The sequence below is a fragment of the Carcharodon carcharias genome, chromosome 6 (genome assembly GCF_017639515.1).
Source record: "Carcharodon carcharias isolate sCarCar2 chromosome 6, sCarCar2.pri, whole genome shotgun sequence".
NCBI lineage: Eukaryota > Metazoa > Chordata > Chondrichthyes > Lamniformes > Lamnidae > Carcharodon > Carcharodon carcharias.
This window is the reverse complement of record NC_054472.1, coordinates 110,871,534-110,890,254: the sequence shown is the minus strand read 5'-3', so window position 1 is coordinate 110,890,254 and position 18,721 is coordinate 110,871,534. Positions and strand designations below refer to the sequence as shown.

General features: G+C 39.1%; 1 protein-coding gene across 3 annotated transcripts in view; it reads left to right on the top strand.

Annotated features, from left to right (window-relative positions):
• The window catches only part of spidr (scaffold protein involved in DNA repair), a 336,544-nt gene that overhangs the window by 38,110 nt on the left and 279,713 nt on the right, over window positions 1-18,721 (top strand). For all 3 annotated transcript variants that reach the window (XR_005943341.1, XM_041190250.1, XM_041190247.1), the window contains exons 4-5: window positions 4,538-4,750; window positions 9,194-9,357. Coding sequence is in view for 2 of the 3 variants with exons in the window: in XM_041190250.1 (XP_041046184.1) it covers window positions 4,538-4,750; window positions 9,194-9,357 (377 nt within the window). In the remaining variant the exon portion in view is untranslated. The remainder of the gene's footprint in view (window positions 1-4,537; window positions 4,751-9,193; window positions 9,358-18,721) is intronic.

The window sequence follows — 18,721 nt, the reverse complement described above, 5'->3', positions numbered from 1 at the left end:
GGCATAGGTGGAGTTCCTTCCCCCTAAAACTAAGTGAGAGATCACGAAGTTTTTGGGATATGTAGGCTTTGCTGCAAATTTGTACCAAGTTTCAGAACCATAGCTGCTCTGCTGATGGACTTACTACAAAAGAAAGTAGTGTGGACAGGAGAGTATCAGGTATCTTTTGAAAGGCTGAAAGCAATGTTGATCAATGAACCAATGTTGACTGCTCCAAATTTCACTAAACCTTTCAAAGTAGCAATTGTTGCCAGTGACCTGGGGTAGGTGCAGTCCTGTTACAAAAAGATGAATTGGGCTTAGGCCAGTGGAATACTTTACCAGAAAGCTGAGTTGACACCAAAGAAAGGTACTCTACAGTGGAAAAGGAAACCCTGGGCTTGCTAATTGCTCTTAAACATTTTGACGTTTATGTTTGCCATGGATATAGGGAGACACTGGTATATACTGATCATAACTTCTTAGCCTTTGTGGACAAATTTAAAAACCAGAATGACAGCTTATTTCGATGGAATTTATTATTACAGCCTAATCACATAAAGATTGCCCACATTGCAGGGAAAACATTGTAATTGCTGATGCTTCGTCTAGAATTTAACTTGGCTTTAAATTTGCTGAAGACTGAAGTGATACAGGGAATAACTGTATTAGCTTTGTATAAAAAGTGAATTAATGAGTGTGTGGGTGTGTTTTAATATTTTTGTTTAAGTTTTATTACACTTTGTAATGAAACGCATGTAAATATAGCATTTCATTTCTCCAAAGCGGGGAGTGTGATGAACACGTTAATCACAGAAAATGGTTCATCTTCAAGAACTAAGAACATTCTGGAAGAATTTGTGTTTTAAAAGACACTGTTCCTTAAAGGGTTAATGCAAGAACTCTGCTTTTCTTGGAAGAGATATCCATTTACAAGAAAAGGTATTTAAGCAGTTGTAAAGAAGCTGGAAAGCTCTTGACCCTGGCGAACCTTGTGCAAAAGGGGTCACGTGGTAGTTTATGGCTCTGGAAAAAACAACGCTTGGAATGATGTTTAAAAGTTGATTTTGATTTTGCTTTGAGAAGAGAAGGAACAACTGCTTGTGAAGGAAGACAGCAGCCTTTTTGCGGTCCAGAGCCAGTCCACAGCTGGAAGTGCATTTCAAGGGACATCGCCTTTTCATTTCCCTTGAACCACTAACTTGTAATTTTTGGCAGAATTCCTGTATTTTTATTTTTATTTTTTTGGTATGTGTGTTTGTGATTGAGGGCATCTCGCTCGAGTGACTGGTATACTTTCATATTTCGTACTGTATGTTAATGAGCTTTGCCTTTCTATTTGACGAAATTGGTTTTGTAATAAACCCAGTAGGTTTGTTGTTTATTGAAAGAAGCCTGGTTAAAGTTTCTTTTACTCTGTGTAACAGTAGTGAAGATAAATAATTGGCCATTTTGGTGATTGAATCAAACTTTTAAACTAATGGTGTGACCTGTGGAGTGGTGGGGCTAGTTAAACTGTGTACTCCTCCCATCCCAGTCGTAACACTAATATATTACCCCAAACAACATGGATTCTTGAGCAGTAATCTTTTTTGTGGCACCTTATTGAATGTCTTTAGGAAATCCAAATACACTGCTGGTTCCCGTTTATCCTCCTTGCTTGTTACGTCCTCAGCGAATTCTCATAAATTTGTTAAACTTTAGTTGTCATTATTTTTAAGTATAAGGGGATTCACTTTATTCCAAATGAAAACAAATGATATATGTATGGTGGATAATATTACAATGATTGCTGGATCCCTGTTAGAAATGTGAAAGGGGGAGACAGTGGCATAGTGGTAAAGCCATTGGGCTAGCATTCAAGAAACCCAGGATAATGAACAAGGGACACTGGTTCAATACTCACCACGACAGCTGGTGGAATTTAAATTCAGTTAATAAAATGTAGAATTGAAAGCTAATCTCGGTGATGGTGACCATGAAACTATCATGGGTTTTTACAACAATCAATCTGGCTCACTATATGTCCTTTAGGGAAGGAAGTCTGTCCTTAGCTGGTCTGGCCAAAATGTGACTCTAGACCCATAGTGGGTGACTCTTGTCTCTGCATTTTCCACTTATAGATGCATCTCACCCGGTCCTGGTATCTTATATATTTTAAGTAAAGATAGCCTTTCCAGTACCTCTTTCCTCTCAATTATAAATTCTTCTACTGTACTTGTTACCTCCTCCCTCACCTCAGCCTGGGTAGCAAGCTCTTCCTTTGTAAAGACAGTCAACAGCTCTGCTATTTCTCCAGCCTCCACATGCAAGTTCCTTTTTTTGTTCCTAATCAGCCCTACTCTTTCTTGTACCATGCTTTTATTATTTACACGCTTATGGAAGATCTTGGGATTCCCTTTTATGTTCGCAGCCAGCCTCTTTCCATGCTCTCTCCTTGCTTTTCTTATTCGTTTCTTCACTTCCGCTCTGGTCCTTCTATATTCAGCCTGATTCTCCATTGTAGTTTCTACCTGACACCTGTCGGATGCGTACTTCATCCTTTTCTTTTTGCCTCAACCCCTCTCATCATCCAGGGCACTCTGGATTTATTTGTCCCACCTTTCCCCTTCAAGGGAATATACCTTGACATTTTCTGCAATACTTTTTCTTTGAAGGTGGCCCATTGTTAGTCACTATCTTTTCTGCCAACATTTGATTCCAATTCACTTGACTCAGTTGCATTCTCATCCCATTGAAGTTGGCTTTCCCCCAATTATTTGCCCCTGCTCTGGATTGTTTTCTGTCCTTTTCCATGATTAACCTAAACCTTATGAAACAATGGTCACTGCCCCCTAGAGGCTCTCCCACTGATACTTGATCCACTTGGGCCAACTCATTCCCCAGAACCAAATCTGTTATGGTGTGGCAGATTATGTGTTCCAGGTGGATCAAATCCATGAGGGAAACTTGATCATGCGGTCACAACTATTTTGCAATTTGTATTTTATTTCAAGATGTGTTTCCTGAATTCAGAAGTATTAAGATTCCCACGACTTCAGAGATTTTTTAGAAAACCAAATTAAACATTTATTAATAAAAGAAAAGATTTCAAGCACATACACAGAACTACAAATTATTACTAAAATAACTCCTAAAACCCCTAATTGATCTGGCTTCCAGTTACACCCCCTGTGAAGGCAACAGTAAAACAAATAGATTAAAACAGACCCAGGCAAAGCAACACAATATCCTGGACAGTAGAATTCAAAGTGAGTTTTCTCAGCTTCAGTTCCTGTAGACAGCAACTTGATGCACAGATGCTGGAGGCTTTTCGCACCTGTTAGATCTTAGAATTCCTCTCTTCTTACACATAGCCTTCTCTTTTTAATGCTAATTCCATTTTTCTGATAGGTCTTTGGAACGTTACCTTTCTCATAATATAAATGTTCTCATAGTACGACTTTTATCAATAACCTTTGGAAAAAATAAACACACTGTTTGGCTTTGCTTCCCCTGGGTAGTTGTTGCATCCTACCATCTTTTTGAAATTTAAACTACCTAATTTATCTATAAATGCAAATTTTCCTTACACCTCGTTCTAAAACTTTAGCCATGTTTATGTATTTAGCATTTAAAACCTAGCTTTTTTTCATGACTCAAAGCCTCCAGACCAGCTGTCTCCAATTTAATTAAACCCCCCACACGCACACAGAAACTATCCAAACCCCACTATTAACCTACCTTTATAATAAATCACAATAATATTATGAAAATTATTATATTTTCATGACAGGTCCGAAAGTGCATGTCCTCTCATTGGACTGGAAATATACTGCTGTAGAAAATTATCTTGAACACGTTCCAGGAACTCTTGCCCCTCTTGTCCTTTTGTTCTATTCTAATCAAAGCCTATATTTGTACAATTGAAGTCCCCCATTATGATTACTGTATAACTGTTGCACATCTCCATAATTTATTTGTAAATTTGTGTCTCCAAATCCCTTCCACTAGTTGGTGGTCTATATATTACACCAATCAATGTTATTGGATCATTCATTACCTCTAGCCAGAGAGGTTCTATCCTTGCCCCTCTGGAACATCCCCTCTCTCCAGTATTGTAATGCCATCTTTAACCAGTATTTCCACCACCCCCCCTCGCCTTTTCTTCCTTTGCTGTCGTTCCTAAATACCTTGTATTCTGTCTCTCCTACACACCTTGTACTCAGGAATATTTAATGCCCAGTCGTGCCCTTTGACCCAGATTAACTGGTCATTTATCCTGCTATTTGTGAGACATTGGCTGTGTACAAATCAGCCACTGTGTCACAAAGGTGATTAAAATTCATAACCAATTTAATGGTTCTGAGCAATGTTGGAATGCGAAATAGGATTTGAAAGGTGTTCTATCAGCGCAAGTTTATTCTTTAAATGCTTTGCTGGCATCTGACTTTTGAATTTAAATGTAATTTTATTTGTAATCTAAGAATTAAACCTTTGCTTTAAACTTTCTGTATTTTAAGCACATTATTTGTAATGCGCAATATGTAATTTGATTGTGATTTGTCTGTTTTGTTAGGTACAGCAAATACTGCCAGTTGGAGCTCTGAGGAAACTGCAGAAATCACGTGGAGCTCCAGTGACAGTGATTTGTCAGATGGAGAGGTACTGATGGATAATTCGAGAGTTTTAAAGGAAAGAAGATCTGCCCTGAAAGGCCAAAGTACAGTGAACTCCTACCATAAATACATCTGTATGCTCAATTCATTAACAGACAATCAGTCCAGTGAAGGCAAGTAATTTTTCTGTCAAGTGCCTGGAAATATCTGGTAATTAGAAAATGGTTAACAAGTTGACTGAGTAGCCAGCTATGCATTAAGGATCCTCAGATTTTATATAGTCCAAGGTTTTTAGGGTAAAACTTGGCAATTTATAATAGGAAGAAATTAAACTGAAAATAATATTCCACCATGCCCACATTTTCTGCAATAGATTGAATTATTTGTTGATAGTGGTTGTAAAGCAGTCCAAATTTTGACAGTTTAAAGGATTCACTCATGCACTGAAAGTCTGTAGCTGTAGAGCCGAAATAGATCTATTACAAAATAGATTACCCATCACATAGTCTCATCTCATCAACACCAACCAAAAGTAAAAACCAAGGTGAACCTGGGACGGGAACTCGCTGGAATGTCATGGGGGAAGCACACAGCAAAGAATACCTTGCATTCAGATGTGGCCCTAGTCTGATCTGCTGCAGAATACTGCTCTTCCTCGTGGCTCTGCAGCATCCTCACTAAGATCGTAGATGTGCATGAAGATGCTATCAAGGATGCTTAAGTGTACTCTAACTGGCTCCTGGTACTACCTCATGTTAGCCTGCTTGCCATTCACTGCAACACATTGTGCTTACTGAATTGAAAAGGCCAGGAGGAACACAGACATTCTCATTCACTAAGATTTGTAAAACCCACCAAGAAAGCACTTAAATCGAGTGCCGTTCTAAGAAACAGCAGCAAATATTCATTCAGCCAGTACACTGTGTTTCTTGTTACCACACTGGAACAGGACATTGGTGCCACTGACGTCACTGCTGTGCTCCCGGAACAGAAAGTCAGCAGCCACTCCTTCCATGTGCCATGCTGCTGCCACCATTGCTGTGCGCTCATTGTCTGTTGAACACTGGCCACCCTTTTGCTTGCCCCGCACGCCGTCCCTTTTGTCATGTAAGTTGACCATCGCCACCCTGCTCGCTGTCCCCCTCGTTGCTTCACTGACCGTTGCCGCCCCACTCCAACAGTTAATGTGAACTTCCTGTTTTTTAGACAAATATAAAACAAATATAGATTTCACCTGTTATTTTGTTGGCTGAATTTATAAATTAGGTAATGATAAATTAGGATTTATCGACTCACTAAAGAAATACTTAAGCCAAATGAGTCTATCCACAAACATTCTAAGAAACAGATGAGCCCATCCACAAATATTCACTCCCTCCACCACCGAGGCAGAGTGGCAGCAGTGTGCACTATCTACAAGATGCACTGCAGGAACTCACTCAGTCGCCTTAGACAGCACCTTCCAAACCCACGATCACTACCAGTTAGAAGGACAAGGGCAGTAGATGCATTGGAATATCACCACCTGGAAGTTCCCCTCCAAGCTATACATCATCCTGACTTGGAAAGGTATCGCCATTCCTTCACTGTCACTGAGCCGAAATCCCTCTCTAACAGCACTGTTGGCGTGCCTGCACCAAGTGGACTGCAGCGGTTTAAGAAGGCAGCTCACCACCACCTTATCAAGGGCAACTAGGGATGGCACTAAATGCTGGCCTGGCCAGCAACGCCCACAACCCAAGAATGAATAAAAAAAAGTCACTGAGCCAGATGGTCGCCTTGCCCTTTCATTGAGCTGTAGCTATTATTGTTCTTTCTGCTTGTGTTATTCAGTTTCATTGTTCTTTGATGTGGGCAGCTGGCAGTGCATTGAGTGTGTCCCCTTAAGTTGTGGTGGCAGCAAATGCAGCCACAGCTCATATTAACCCACTATGCAGATGGATGGTATGGTGGGACATGTGCAGCACAAAGAACTAACACTTCATCACTGATTTGACTCCTCTTGAATACAGTGGATAGCATGCAACCAAATCCACACAAAACATGGCCAGTACAGTCACCTGCTCCGTAAGTGGAAGAGGGACAACCCAAAATATGATTATAGCCATGAGGCCCAGATCATGGGCACATCACATCAACCTCATTTCTCCACTTGGCGTCTCAGGAGGCCAAATTGATAACCAAACTAGACATCCCATTATAGACTTTTCCCGTCGTATGAATGTAGTAGTATTGGATCATCTGAATGAAGAATTCCAATCTGAATTTTGCATGGATCTAGCATTGGGAGGCGCTATTATAATAGAATAAATTGCTATGCAGGAAGTGCTTGTAGGATTGTTCTTGTGTTTCCTAACTTTGAGCTTTAGGCTTTTAGCTCCCTTCATGCAAATTACTGATTTAGTAGATTTGCATGTAAGTTATTAGGATATGTATAAAAATTAGGTGTTAAAATTAAAGGTAAATTGGAATAACAAAATCGATAAAGAGAGATGTCAAATTGAGATGTTATTTTAGCAGTCTATATTGTTAGCCAGGAGCTTAATCATTGGAAAGCCATTGGGAGTGCCCCTCTAATGCTTGATGTATCGCTTTGTGGACTTGTTAAATCACCCCTTACAAATGAAGCATTTTCCTCACAGAGGATATCACTCTTGATATATCTCCATGTGTTTGATGATAGAACGTTGTCATCAGAGACCAAGGAGTAAGTTGGGATGCTGGTTGGATGGGTGGCAAGTGAGGATTGGTGCATGGTGTGGAGGGGCCAATTTTAAAAGAAAGAATATAATTTAGCTTTCTCACATAGGTTTTATTTTAAAAAGCTGACAATCAAAGTTGTGCACAGTGGAATTCTGATTATCAGAATGAGTTACTATCGCCAAGTTTGCAGATGACACATAAATAGGTGGGAAGGCAATTGGCGAGGATGACACAAGGAATCTACAGAGGGATATAGACAGGTTAAGTGGGTGGGCAAAAACTTGGCAGATGGAATATAATGTGGGAAAATATGAGGATATGCATTTTGGCAGGAAGAATAGAGGAGCTGAGTATTATTTAAATGAAGGAAGACTGCTGAAGGCTGCAGCACTGAGGGATTTGACAGTCCTTGTGCATGAATCCCAAAAAAGCTAACATACAAGTTCAACAGATAATAGGGAAGGCAAATGGAATGTTGGCCTTTATTTCAAACAGAATGGAGTATTAAAATAGGGAAATCTTGCTAAAACTATACAAGGCACTAGTTAGACCTCACCCAGATTACTGTGAACAATTTTGGTCCCCTTATCCAAGGAAAGATTTACTGGCATTTGAAGCAGCACAGAGAAGGTTCACTAGGTTGATCCCTGGTATGGAGGGATTTTCTTATGTGGAGAGGTTGAATAGGTTGGGCCTGTACTCACTGGAGTTTAGAAGAATGAGAGGCGACCTTATTGAAACATAAAAGATTCTTAGGGGGCTCTACAGGGTGGATGCTGAAAAGTGGTTTCCCCTTGTGGGAGAGCCTAGGACCAGAGGGCATAATCTCAGAGTAAGAGGGCACCCATTTAAAACAGAGATGAGGAGAAATTTCTTCTCTCAGAGGATAGCCAATCTGTGGAATTCTTTACTGCAGAGGGTTGTTGTGGCTGGGTCGTTAAGTGTATTCAAGGCTGAGATAGACAGATTTTCAATTGGTCAGAAAATCAAGGGTTAAGGGGAAAATGCAGGAAAGCAGAATTGAGGTTATCAGATCAGCCATGATCTCATTGATTGGTGGAGCAGACTTGATGGGCCGAATGGCCTACTTCTGCTCCTACTTCTTATGGTCTTATGGAAGGCATTAAAGGCTGCCTTAAAACACATCCTCCTGTAGCGATTGGGTGGTTCTAACTTAGGTTTGCGTAGGGAAGCCATATTTGGTGATCTAGAGGAAGATGTATTAATGAAAAAATTTTTTTAAAAGAGGGCCAATTGTTCCAAGTTCAGAAATTCTTGGACGAAAATGTAGTGTTTAGCCATTTAAAAAAAAACATTGTTGCCAGATATTTAAAAATTGTATCTTTGCTTTATAAGAGTTCAGTATGGTATACATCATCCTATAAATGACATGGTTCTGCCTTTTACTTCTGGGAGACGTACCTATGTGGCCAGCTTTCAGAAGTTTAAGATCTCCTTGCCTGATATGTCATCCTTGCCATAAGTAGGGAGGTGCTAATAAAGTCAAGGGTGGTTTCTACCTGAATAAGTGACTGCAGTGCTTCCTGTGGAAATTATTGAGGGGAAGCGGGGAAGAGTTTTTAAAGAAAAATTCGAAAATAACTGCCATTGTGTAAACCATTGTTATGGAACTTATCCAAACTTGTTTCATTTTCTTACTTTTGCTATGATAACCGTCCAATGCAGCTGTCTTGAATGTGCAGACTAATTGAGAAGTGTAAAACAACACCAGTAGACATTTCATATTCTCTTCAACCAACTCCAAAAAGCTGTCTTCTCCAGGTGAATTCCAATCCTGATTCAGGCTACAATTTAGAAGCAGCACTTGTAGATTTTAAAATACCTTCTAAACCTTTAAATATTGTTTTTTTGGAGGTGGCTGAGTTCAAAATTGGATTGCTCTCTTTTTACAGAGGAACCACCTGCTATTGACTGGGACAGTATTAGTGACAATGAAGATACGACTTCTGACAAAATGGAGTGTTTAGTGGATCCTGATTTTACTGATTCAGATACTTCATCTAATAGTAAAGGGTGTAACAGAAACTGTGTAACTCAGCAGTCTGAATCTTCAGTGGTGAGTTTGATTTCCTTCTGATTCTTTTAATTTTGTTACAGTAATTTCCTTTTTTGAGAATCAATATATAGTTCGATTATGAACTGAAGAATCACCATTGGAAAGCTATAGTGAAGTTTAGGCCTGAAGTTGGATTGCAGGTTTGTGAGCAGAATGACTGTTGCTTTAACTTATTGTTATGGGTTAGGATGACCTGAATTGAATGGATTTTTGAGGGTTTCTCATTATTGTTACCATGAATCGTAATATACTTTGAGGGTCCAACACTGCTGATTTCATGAATTCAGTAGAAAATGGCAGAACATTCTTGGGAGGACTTTATAAGACACTTATGTGAGTCTGCATTTTGGCATGCCAGGCCCATGTTCAAATTATTGACATTTATATTCTCAAATTACTCTGCAAGTTGATTGCATGAAATATGAGGCTGAAGCTTCGTGTAAACAATGCTGTAATCACAGTCTGTTCTGGAAGAAACAATGCAGCTGTCTCATTTTAAAATTTGAAATATGTTAGTACAGTATAAACTTCCTGGATTTTCTATTATTTAAGTGCTGCTGATAAAATAAATATGAAAGTTTATTTTTTTTAAAAGTACTGGTCCATTATCTCTGACCGTCTGGTGAAAGCATTCCACAATATTGTAACTTCATTGGCTGGAGGAGAAAGCTGAACATGTGAATGACGGCTTTTGAAAATGGAAGTACTAAAAATGGAAGTACATAAAAGTTCCCCATTTTTGGTGCTTTAACAGTTGCTTTGGAAATTGTTCCAGAAATTTATTTGTAATCAACTGTGTTCGATGATGGTGTCAACTATTGAAGAGTAGACATTAAGAAATATGCCTAAGCAGCTACTTAGTACCATCAGTCTAGTTAATTGTTCTGGGTTCTGATAGTTCAAATAAACAATTAGGAGCTACCTCCTTGTACATAAAACTACTGTTTTGCAGAGAATAAGATTACAATTCCCATGAATGTAACCTGGCAATTTAAATGATCTTGCTTAACTGACCATTATGTATCTGTCTGAACAGTTACCTTCCTCAAGTACCTGTGTGCACATGTATCCTGCTAGTATTTGTCATGTAAAGCATCCTTACAAGTACAATAATGTACTACCTATTCAGTTAACCAAAACTATTGCCAGAATTTTCACGCAGATGGAGAGGCTCTCTGTCTTTGCAGAAACGTCAGTGGAGACCTGGACCCTGTGGTCCAACCCCAAACCTGGCCTCCCCAATTTAGGCGGTGGGGGGGAAATTGGGGCAGGTTCTAATGTGCACAACCATGGTTCATGGAGGCAACTGCACATGTTAAAGTGCAGCTGCTTTCAGGCTGATCTGATTTTGGCTAGTGTGATGTCCAAAGCATGATATGTATATTTTAAACCTGGTAGGAGAAGGTCTAAAGCTACTAGAATTCTTTGGAGAAAAGAAGGATACCCTGGGGGCAGAGTGCCCTTTTCAACATGATCCTGGGGCATATTTTGGGAGAGGTATTGTGCTCTTTGAGAGAGGTAACGTGCCCTTTGGGATTGTTAAAAATAGATGAATGTATGTAAAAGGTGCATCAACTCATTAGAATTGTGAAGCTCATTGGAACTGTCAAGTGAACAATTAGGTTGGCGTGGAAGATAGGAGGGACCATGGGGTGTGGGTGGGGGGCATGAGGTGGTATGGATTGGCATGGATGGGGCATGGAGCATATGTAGGGGTGTGAGGGCTGGAGGGCTATTTTATGTTTTATTTATTTTTGATGTCTTCGAGAAAGTGCTGGAGCACCAAGGCTGGCCTTCCGCCCAGCCTGCATCCACACTGTACCTCCAGAGCACTTTTTCCTGGGTCGGATTTGTGGAGCCGGGAATTGTTCCGATTCTGCTTGTGTTGTTGCAATTGATATTTTTCTTTGACAGTATGCTCCATTAAAGGAGAAGGAAAAAAAAGAGGCAGTTTTGAAAGTATGTCTTTATTTTGCAGTAGTGTCAAAGTTTTATCAAGATAGAGATCCCCACATTGGCATTTCACAATGCTGGCCTGCTGTGGTAGTGTCAAAGATAGGTAGGCAACTTATACTTTAAACCACAAAATAGAACTTTTCTCTTTTTTCTTTTAGCTTAACCAAAAATACACTCCACAGATATACTTTACGTTGTCATTGTAGTAGATTTTCAAGTCTTCTGGAACCAGCCCAAGGTGATTCTTAGCCCCTGAGGGCTTGCTTATGTTGTTTTACTTTCTCAGCCTGAGAACTTCTCTCTAGCTTAGATGAATCTTCCAGTCTTGTTTAACTCCTTATGAATTCAGCCTTTTCAATCTAAGCTTGAGCTCCCACCCACATTACAGCGTGGTGAATCACAGTATCTTGCTCCCTTGCTGTCCCTCTCCTGGATTCTGGCAGACTAACCTTGCCTGTGAATTTTTTCAGGGGTATTTGGACCCTTCCCTTCTCAAATCCCATGTTCACAGCAGTGTGAATCATATTGGCCTTGTATCCAGTTAGAAATGCTGACTAGTTCTTGAGATGCCAACTTTATCATGTTGGAAATAAATGGACTGTTTAAAGCATGCTGTTTATAACTAGATATTGTCAATGCTTTATGGGATTTTTGGAACCCACAGTCTATCCACTGTTAGCACCCAGGTTGCTGCCATTGTCTCCAAATGTAAACACATTGCACCTTCTCCGCAATAAAACAAACTGTGCCCCCGATAATCTCTCGCAATCAAATCACCCAAGCTTGTTGTTTGGCAGACTTTAGAACAGGTCACATGACCCGCCTTCATTTTACCTTAAAGACACAGTCCAAAACAAAAGTCTTTTAAACCTCATAATTATAATAAAAACAAAAATACCTGGAAAAACTCAACAGGTTTGACAGCATCTATGGAGAGGGATACAGTTGATGTTTTGAGTCCATATGACCCTTCATCAGAACTAAGACATATAGAAATGAGATGAAATATAAGCTGGTAGAGGGGTGTGGGACAGGTAGAGCTTGATAGGGGGCCAGTGATAGATGGAGGCCAAGAAGAGATTGCCAAAGATGTCATAGACAAAAGGACAAAGGGGTGTTGACAATGGTGATATTATCTAAAGTATGTGCTAATGGGGACATTAAGAATAGCAAGCAGGACAAGCTAGTGGCAGATGGCCCGAGTGGGGGCGGGGTGGGGGGAAGGGATCAAAATGGGCTAAAAGGTGGAGATGAAACAATAGATCGAAATAAGTTTAAAAATAGGAAAGAAAAGAGAAATATATTTGTAAAAAAAATTATAAATTATTGGAAAAAGGGGATCAGAAAGGGGGTGGGGATGGAAGAGAGAGTTCATGATTATGTTTCATCTCATTTCTATATGTCTTAGTTCTGATGGAAGGTCAACTGTATCCCTCTCCGCAGATGCTGTCAGACCTGCTGAGTTTTTCCAGATATTTTTGTTGTTGTTCTAGATTTCCAACATCTGCAGTATTTTGCTTTTATGCTCATAATTATATTTGTATCATTCATTCTCTCAGTCAACCTACTGAATCATCTCAGGTATTAGAGGTAACATTTTCAAACAATACTGCAGTCTAATATATTTATTTAGTTGTACCTTATAATATGCAATGAAGCATTTTATAGTGTATAAAATATCCAAGTTGCTAACATTGGGAAATTTTGCTATTTAAAATGTTTATGTGCGATGTGTTACTGTGGCCACTGGGTGGCTCTAAACCTCACTCAAGCTCTGTCTTGACACTTAAAGGAAAACAAATACTGGCACTCCATTTTACTAGAGTGGCTTTGCTCTGGGGAGAAGTTTAATTTAAGGGTTACAATTTGTGAGTAGACAAATTCTCCTTTCTCACACCATGCTCTAAAGAACCACCTTCTAAGAGGAGAAAAAAAAAGGGGGAGAATACTGACTCAACATCAAAGCTATGTCTGAGGCCCAATCCAACTTAAACATTGATTAATGTGGTCAGAACCCCCATGCCTGTCTTCCCCACCCCATCCCTGACCAGCCAAATTGAATGGAAAGAGCAATAACAGATTGACAAAGTCTGTGTAAATATATTATGAAAATAAAACATACATGCCTATAAGTTGACATTAGTTTTAAACCTCTAATTTTCTTAAGAAAACATCATGTCTTGCAATCACATAAATCTTTTCAGCATATGTAAATTCTGATTAAACCCAGAGCTGATTTTTTTAAATGTAAAGTCTTGACCTTATATGTTTTAACTCATCATTGTTCCTCTGTCCTTGATAACATGTCACATGTTTAAAACTTTACCAAACGGATTCATTGGTGCCTGTGGAACTAGATATCTCTGTCAGGGTTCAAGAATAATCCTATGCATGTGGTAATTGCATTACAGAAGTGGAAGACTGATTTCTACTCCTTCAACCCCACCCCCCACCCCAGCCCACCCTAGTCTTGTATACTTGGTCTAACAAACTTCATTATTCTCTTAAAAACGAAATGTGAAACCATGCTCAGTAATCCTATGATATGCTCTTAATTATCAGCTGGTCAGTATTGTTAGGATTTTTGTTAGGTTCATAGAGATCCAAAATATATTAAAATTTTGTTAGGCAAGTTCTTTCATTACCAGAGCAGAAAATTGTTGATGATATCCCCAAAGAGAAGTTTTGTGTGAACTTTTTATTTTAGTGGAATCCTTTTTGCATGGTTTGAGAATGAATTCCCTACACCTAATAAAGATTGGGAGGCTAATTGCTCACGTGTCTCAGTTTGTGAGAGATCTGGAAAGCTTGTTTATCACGCATGACCCTTTTTTGCTATGACCTCCATTAGGGGGCAATGTAACTTCACAAGCCAAGTAGTATATAGCATTTCCAATGCTACAAGCAGAACGACTATGGTTTGTTCTAGAAACTTTGTGGCAATTTTATTTTGTTAAAGGATGATTCAGTGTAGTTACGGGATGGGAGGAAGAAATGCTACATTTTAGTGTGACCTGGATTTGTGTCATCCACTGATGGCAGTGCTTGTTGCTGGCTCTTTTTAAAGAGAGGTTTTGATTTGGAATATACAAATGTAGGCTTCACAAGATGTTTAAATGCGTCCTATGAGATTGTTTGAAGTTGATAACTTTACTCTGAAGTGTAAAACTTCTATTTGAAGTATTGCTTGGTTGTGGATTGTGCAATGTTGTGTCCATTTATAATCTTGAATTGTTTGAATTTAACCTATGTAGAAGCTGTTTTTTCTTCAGCTTTCTTTTACTGACTGGGGTTCAGATTACCTGTATTTAAATATTGTTTAACTAAGGAGTGGCACTAGTGTGGTATGAGGGCTAGACCATCCTATGATTATTTTTGTGCAAGGTACAGGAAGGAAATGAACTGTAAAAATAAAGTTCAAAAGTAAGGGAACATAAAATCAAAACCTTAATGAAGCAAAAAAGCAATCTTTTGAGTTAATTAATAGCCCTACCTTCATATATACAAAGTAGGGGGAAAAATAATCCCTTTCTATGGACTAACCTGAGATTATTCTTAAATGGCAAGTTTATGACTTCGACCTAATTGGTGATTATGCACTCATGCTTGACGCTTTCAGCAACCAGTGGGTACTGCAGGGACTGAAGCATTTGGACATGGGCAATCACATTATTGAATTTATATGTTTGCTTTATGATTTAGTTTTTTGTTCTCTTTGTAAAGGGTACACTTGGTTTGATGATGTGGGGCAACCCAGTGCCCCTACCTAGTTTCATTACAGAAAGGGAACACTAAGAAGAAAATAAAAATGAGCCACCCTGCACATGAACTTGTGGCTGCACTGAAGTGAAAATCACTTGTTAACCCTCCTGGCTACAGAATTGTCAGCAGAGACTTTGATTCTTGAAAGCTCTAAACTAGGTTATTGATATGCAAGTTTTATGGACAGTGAAATTGCCATTTTACCCATAAATTCCCATAAAAGTGGCTGAAACATAATCAAGAATACCTCCAAGAATAATGAAGGAATAAGGATGAGATGTTGGTTTTCTACCCTTGCTGACTTTGGGAGAGCAACTTGTGCTTAAAGAATAAAAGGGTTAACACTAGACAGGAGGCTAATTGATGCTTACAGGAATGGGGTGGGGGTGGCAAAGAGTGAATGGATGAGGCTTGTAAACTGGCAGAAACAAAAGGGTTGGAGCCATCTCAGATGATCTGTCAGTAGGTGGAGAGGAGGAGTTGTAGAATGGGAAATAAGGAGTTGGAGGACGATGTTGAAATATTTGTAGACAATATTCAGGGATGAAAACCAGCATTTTTTTCCCTTAGTGTTGAAACCACACAGATTGAGAGGAAGAGAAAAAACTGAAGATGTACGATGTGCATTTTGTATATTGTTTTCATATTAAAAATAAATAATTCTTGCTAGTAAAATCTCAGCTGCTATGTTGGACATGGATCCTGGTGAATGTATGACAGTCAGAGTGACTCTTAAAATTGAAAACTCTTTTCACAGCACCACCTATAGGCATAAAAGGTACTCTTGCTACTGCGGTGGATTTTCCCATAAGAGTAAGTCGTATTATGATCCCCAAAGAGACAGATAACTTTTGAAAAGATATTGGAACTTCCAGTTAATATCTGAATGGATGACACAACAGGATTTCACATTTTAAGATGTTTACTGTAACAAATTTACTAAAAGTACTATTGACGAAACACTACTTTTGTAGGCATTTTATATTTTAAACTGCAGGACATAAGTTTTAACACAGTTGAAAAAGAAAACACTCTCCTTAGACATTCAGTTCTCCTGGAACAAGTGCAAAATGATTCTTAGCTCCCGAGGGTTTACTTCCGATCTTTCCCTTTCCCAACCTGGAAACATTTAACTCCAGCGCTATCTTTCACAGTGCGAGTTTTGTCCAGCTGAAGGGAGGCAAATCTTTCAGCATCATTTAACTCTTCATGAATTTAGTCTTTCCAATCTTAGCCCAAGAACCTACCGCATTCCTGTGCAGTGAAACACAAAATTTTGGCCCCTAGCCACTCCCTCTCTACTAGACTCTGGAAAACTAACCTTCTCTATGTATTTTCAGGGCTATCTTAGACCCTTCCCCCCCATAATATCCATCTTCCCCTCAATACGAATCACATGGGCCTTGTATCCAGGCAAAAATGCTGATTTGCTATCCTTGAGACCCCAACTATCTTTTATTTCGAGGGAAAGTAAGGATGAGCAATGTATACAGGCCTATCCAGCAATGGCCACATCCTGTGAAAGAATTTAATGGACAATTTAAAGCACAACTTTTTACAACCTGATATGCCGACACTTTTCTGGGGCTTTGGAGACTCAGGCTTGGATTTTTGTGGATTCGTGGAAACTCCACAGAGCTTCCAAAACAGTGGGCGGGACCTGGATGCTGATATCCCACCCCCATTTTTGACAGATTTAATTTTTGCCAGTAGAGGAAAGGGGGCAGGATGTGATTCACAGATGAGGGAAACCCAAACTCAACAGGCCATTTTAAGTCAGTGCTGAGTTAAAACACACCCCATTTTAGCTGTTGCAAGGGCCTTAGCCCACAGTGTGGGAGCCACAAATGTATGGAATAGAGGTAAAGGCCCTTGATGGGTGAATAAGGTCTGTATAAATGTCATGATGTGATTTTTTAAAAATCCCCTGCCCTTTAAAAATGAATTTTAAAAAAAGGCTGCTGGTGTCAGTGAGAGTTTTAAATACCTCTGTTCTAGCAGTTTTAATATCTGTGTTGACATTTTCCTTAGAGCTAGCATAATGTTATTATGAACGTTTAGCTGATTTCCAAAAGCTATAATTATCTCAGGTGGGTTCTGATTTCACAGTTTGATTGAGAACTTAAAGAGACTATTAAAAGATTAGCTGTTTTTTGGTTTGGGGTATGAATTTGTTTGTTTCAAAAGAAATTTAAAAGGTTTTAATAGGCTTTCATGAATGTGAGTTTTTTTAATATTGTGAAAGTTATATTACATTTTAAAAACTTTATTTTATTTCATCTCGGCATGGCCCCTGAAGTCTGCCCATGTATGTACTGTGTGACTTGACAGGAGTCTATAAGAGCTTTGGATCTTTTAACCAGCCCACCTCGGCACTTGCGTGACCTTGTGGCCGCCTCCAATCTCCTTCTGGGGGCATAGTGCCTGACTCCACCCTGCTTCTGCCCCTCCACAATACTTGGGTATTTCATATCAAGGTGCGTCTGCTGAGTTGGAAAATTTCCCAACTTGAGCTACCTGCCTCGGTAGTGAAAATCTGGGCGCCTCAGTCTATTCACTGTTAGCACATAGTCTTTAAGTGTAAACACTTGCATCATCTTCCCAGTATAACAATTTATGCTTCCTTTAATCCCTAGCAATCAGAGCATCCAAACTTGCTGTCAGACAAACTTCAGAACAGGTCACCTGACTCCTTTCATTTAACCTTAAATTAAAGATATCGCCCCAAAACAAAACTATCTTATAAGCTTCATATTTGTAACAGTTTCACATGAAGATTTTCATATCATACGCCCTGACCTGAGTGAAGAAGGAGCCAAAATTTGTGAATATATATGAGAGTAATTTGGGCTGTTTTGTGGGACTGGTTAGTGACTAGCTGTTCCCAAAAAAAGTGGGATTTGATTGCTCAAGATAACAATTGATTGTTTAGTTTAATACTGGTTACTCAGTTCTCATTGATACGTTTAAACCTTTCCAACTGATATTTAGTAACTTGATAAATCAATGCTGATTAATAATCTTTGCCCGACAAATGAAGTGAATTTTGAAGTGTCATGCCTTTGAAAGGCTTCATGTAATAGACATAGTAGATAAAGAATAAAGTTGCATTTATGTAGCACTTTTTATGAACTCGGGATGCCCAAATGTACTTCACTGCCAATGACTTACTTTTATGTAGTCACTATTGTAATTTAGGTAAATGCAGCAGCCAACATACACACAGCAAGGTCCTACAAAAAGCAATGAGATATTTACTAAATGATCTGTTTCAGTGATGTTTTCTGAGGGATAAATGTTTGCCAGAGTAGTGAGCAAACTTTTCTGCTGTACTTAAATAATGGCAAATAGATTCAAAAGTTGACAATATGCTAAAGGAGGTAATTTTACCGTGCTGTACTAAAAAAATAATTCACATTTTACTGGCACCTAATCACAATTTGCAACCATTACAAAGAGCTTGACATAAAATTAATTATTTTTAAGTTAGTTTGCTGCTGTTATGTAGGCAAATACACAGTTTTTGTTCACATTGCAGGGGCCCACAAAGTGTAATGAGGTAGGTTACCAGTTAATCTGTTTTTGGTGGTTTGATTGAAGGAATCACATTAGTCAGGTGTCACGACTCACTGGGGATAGTGCGCTG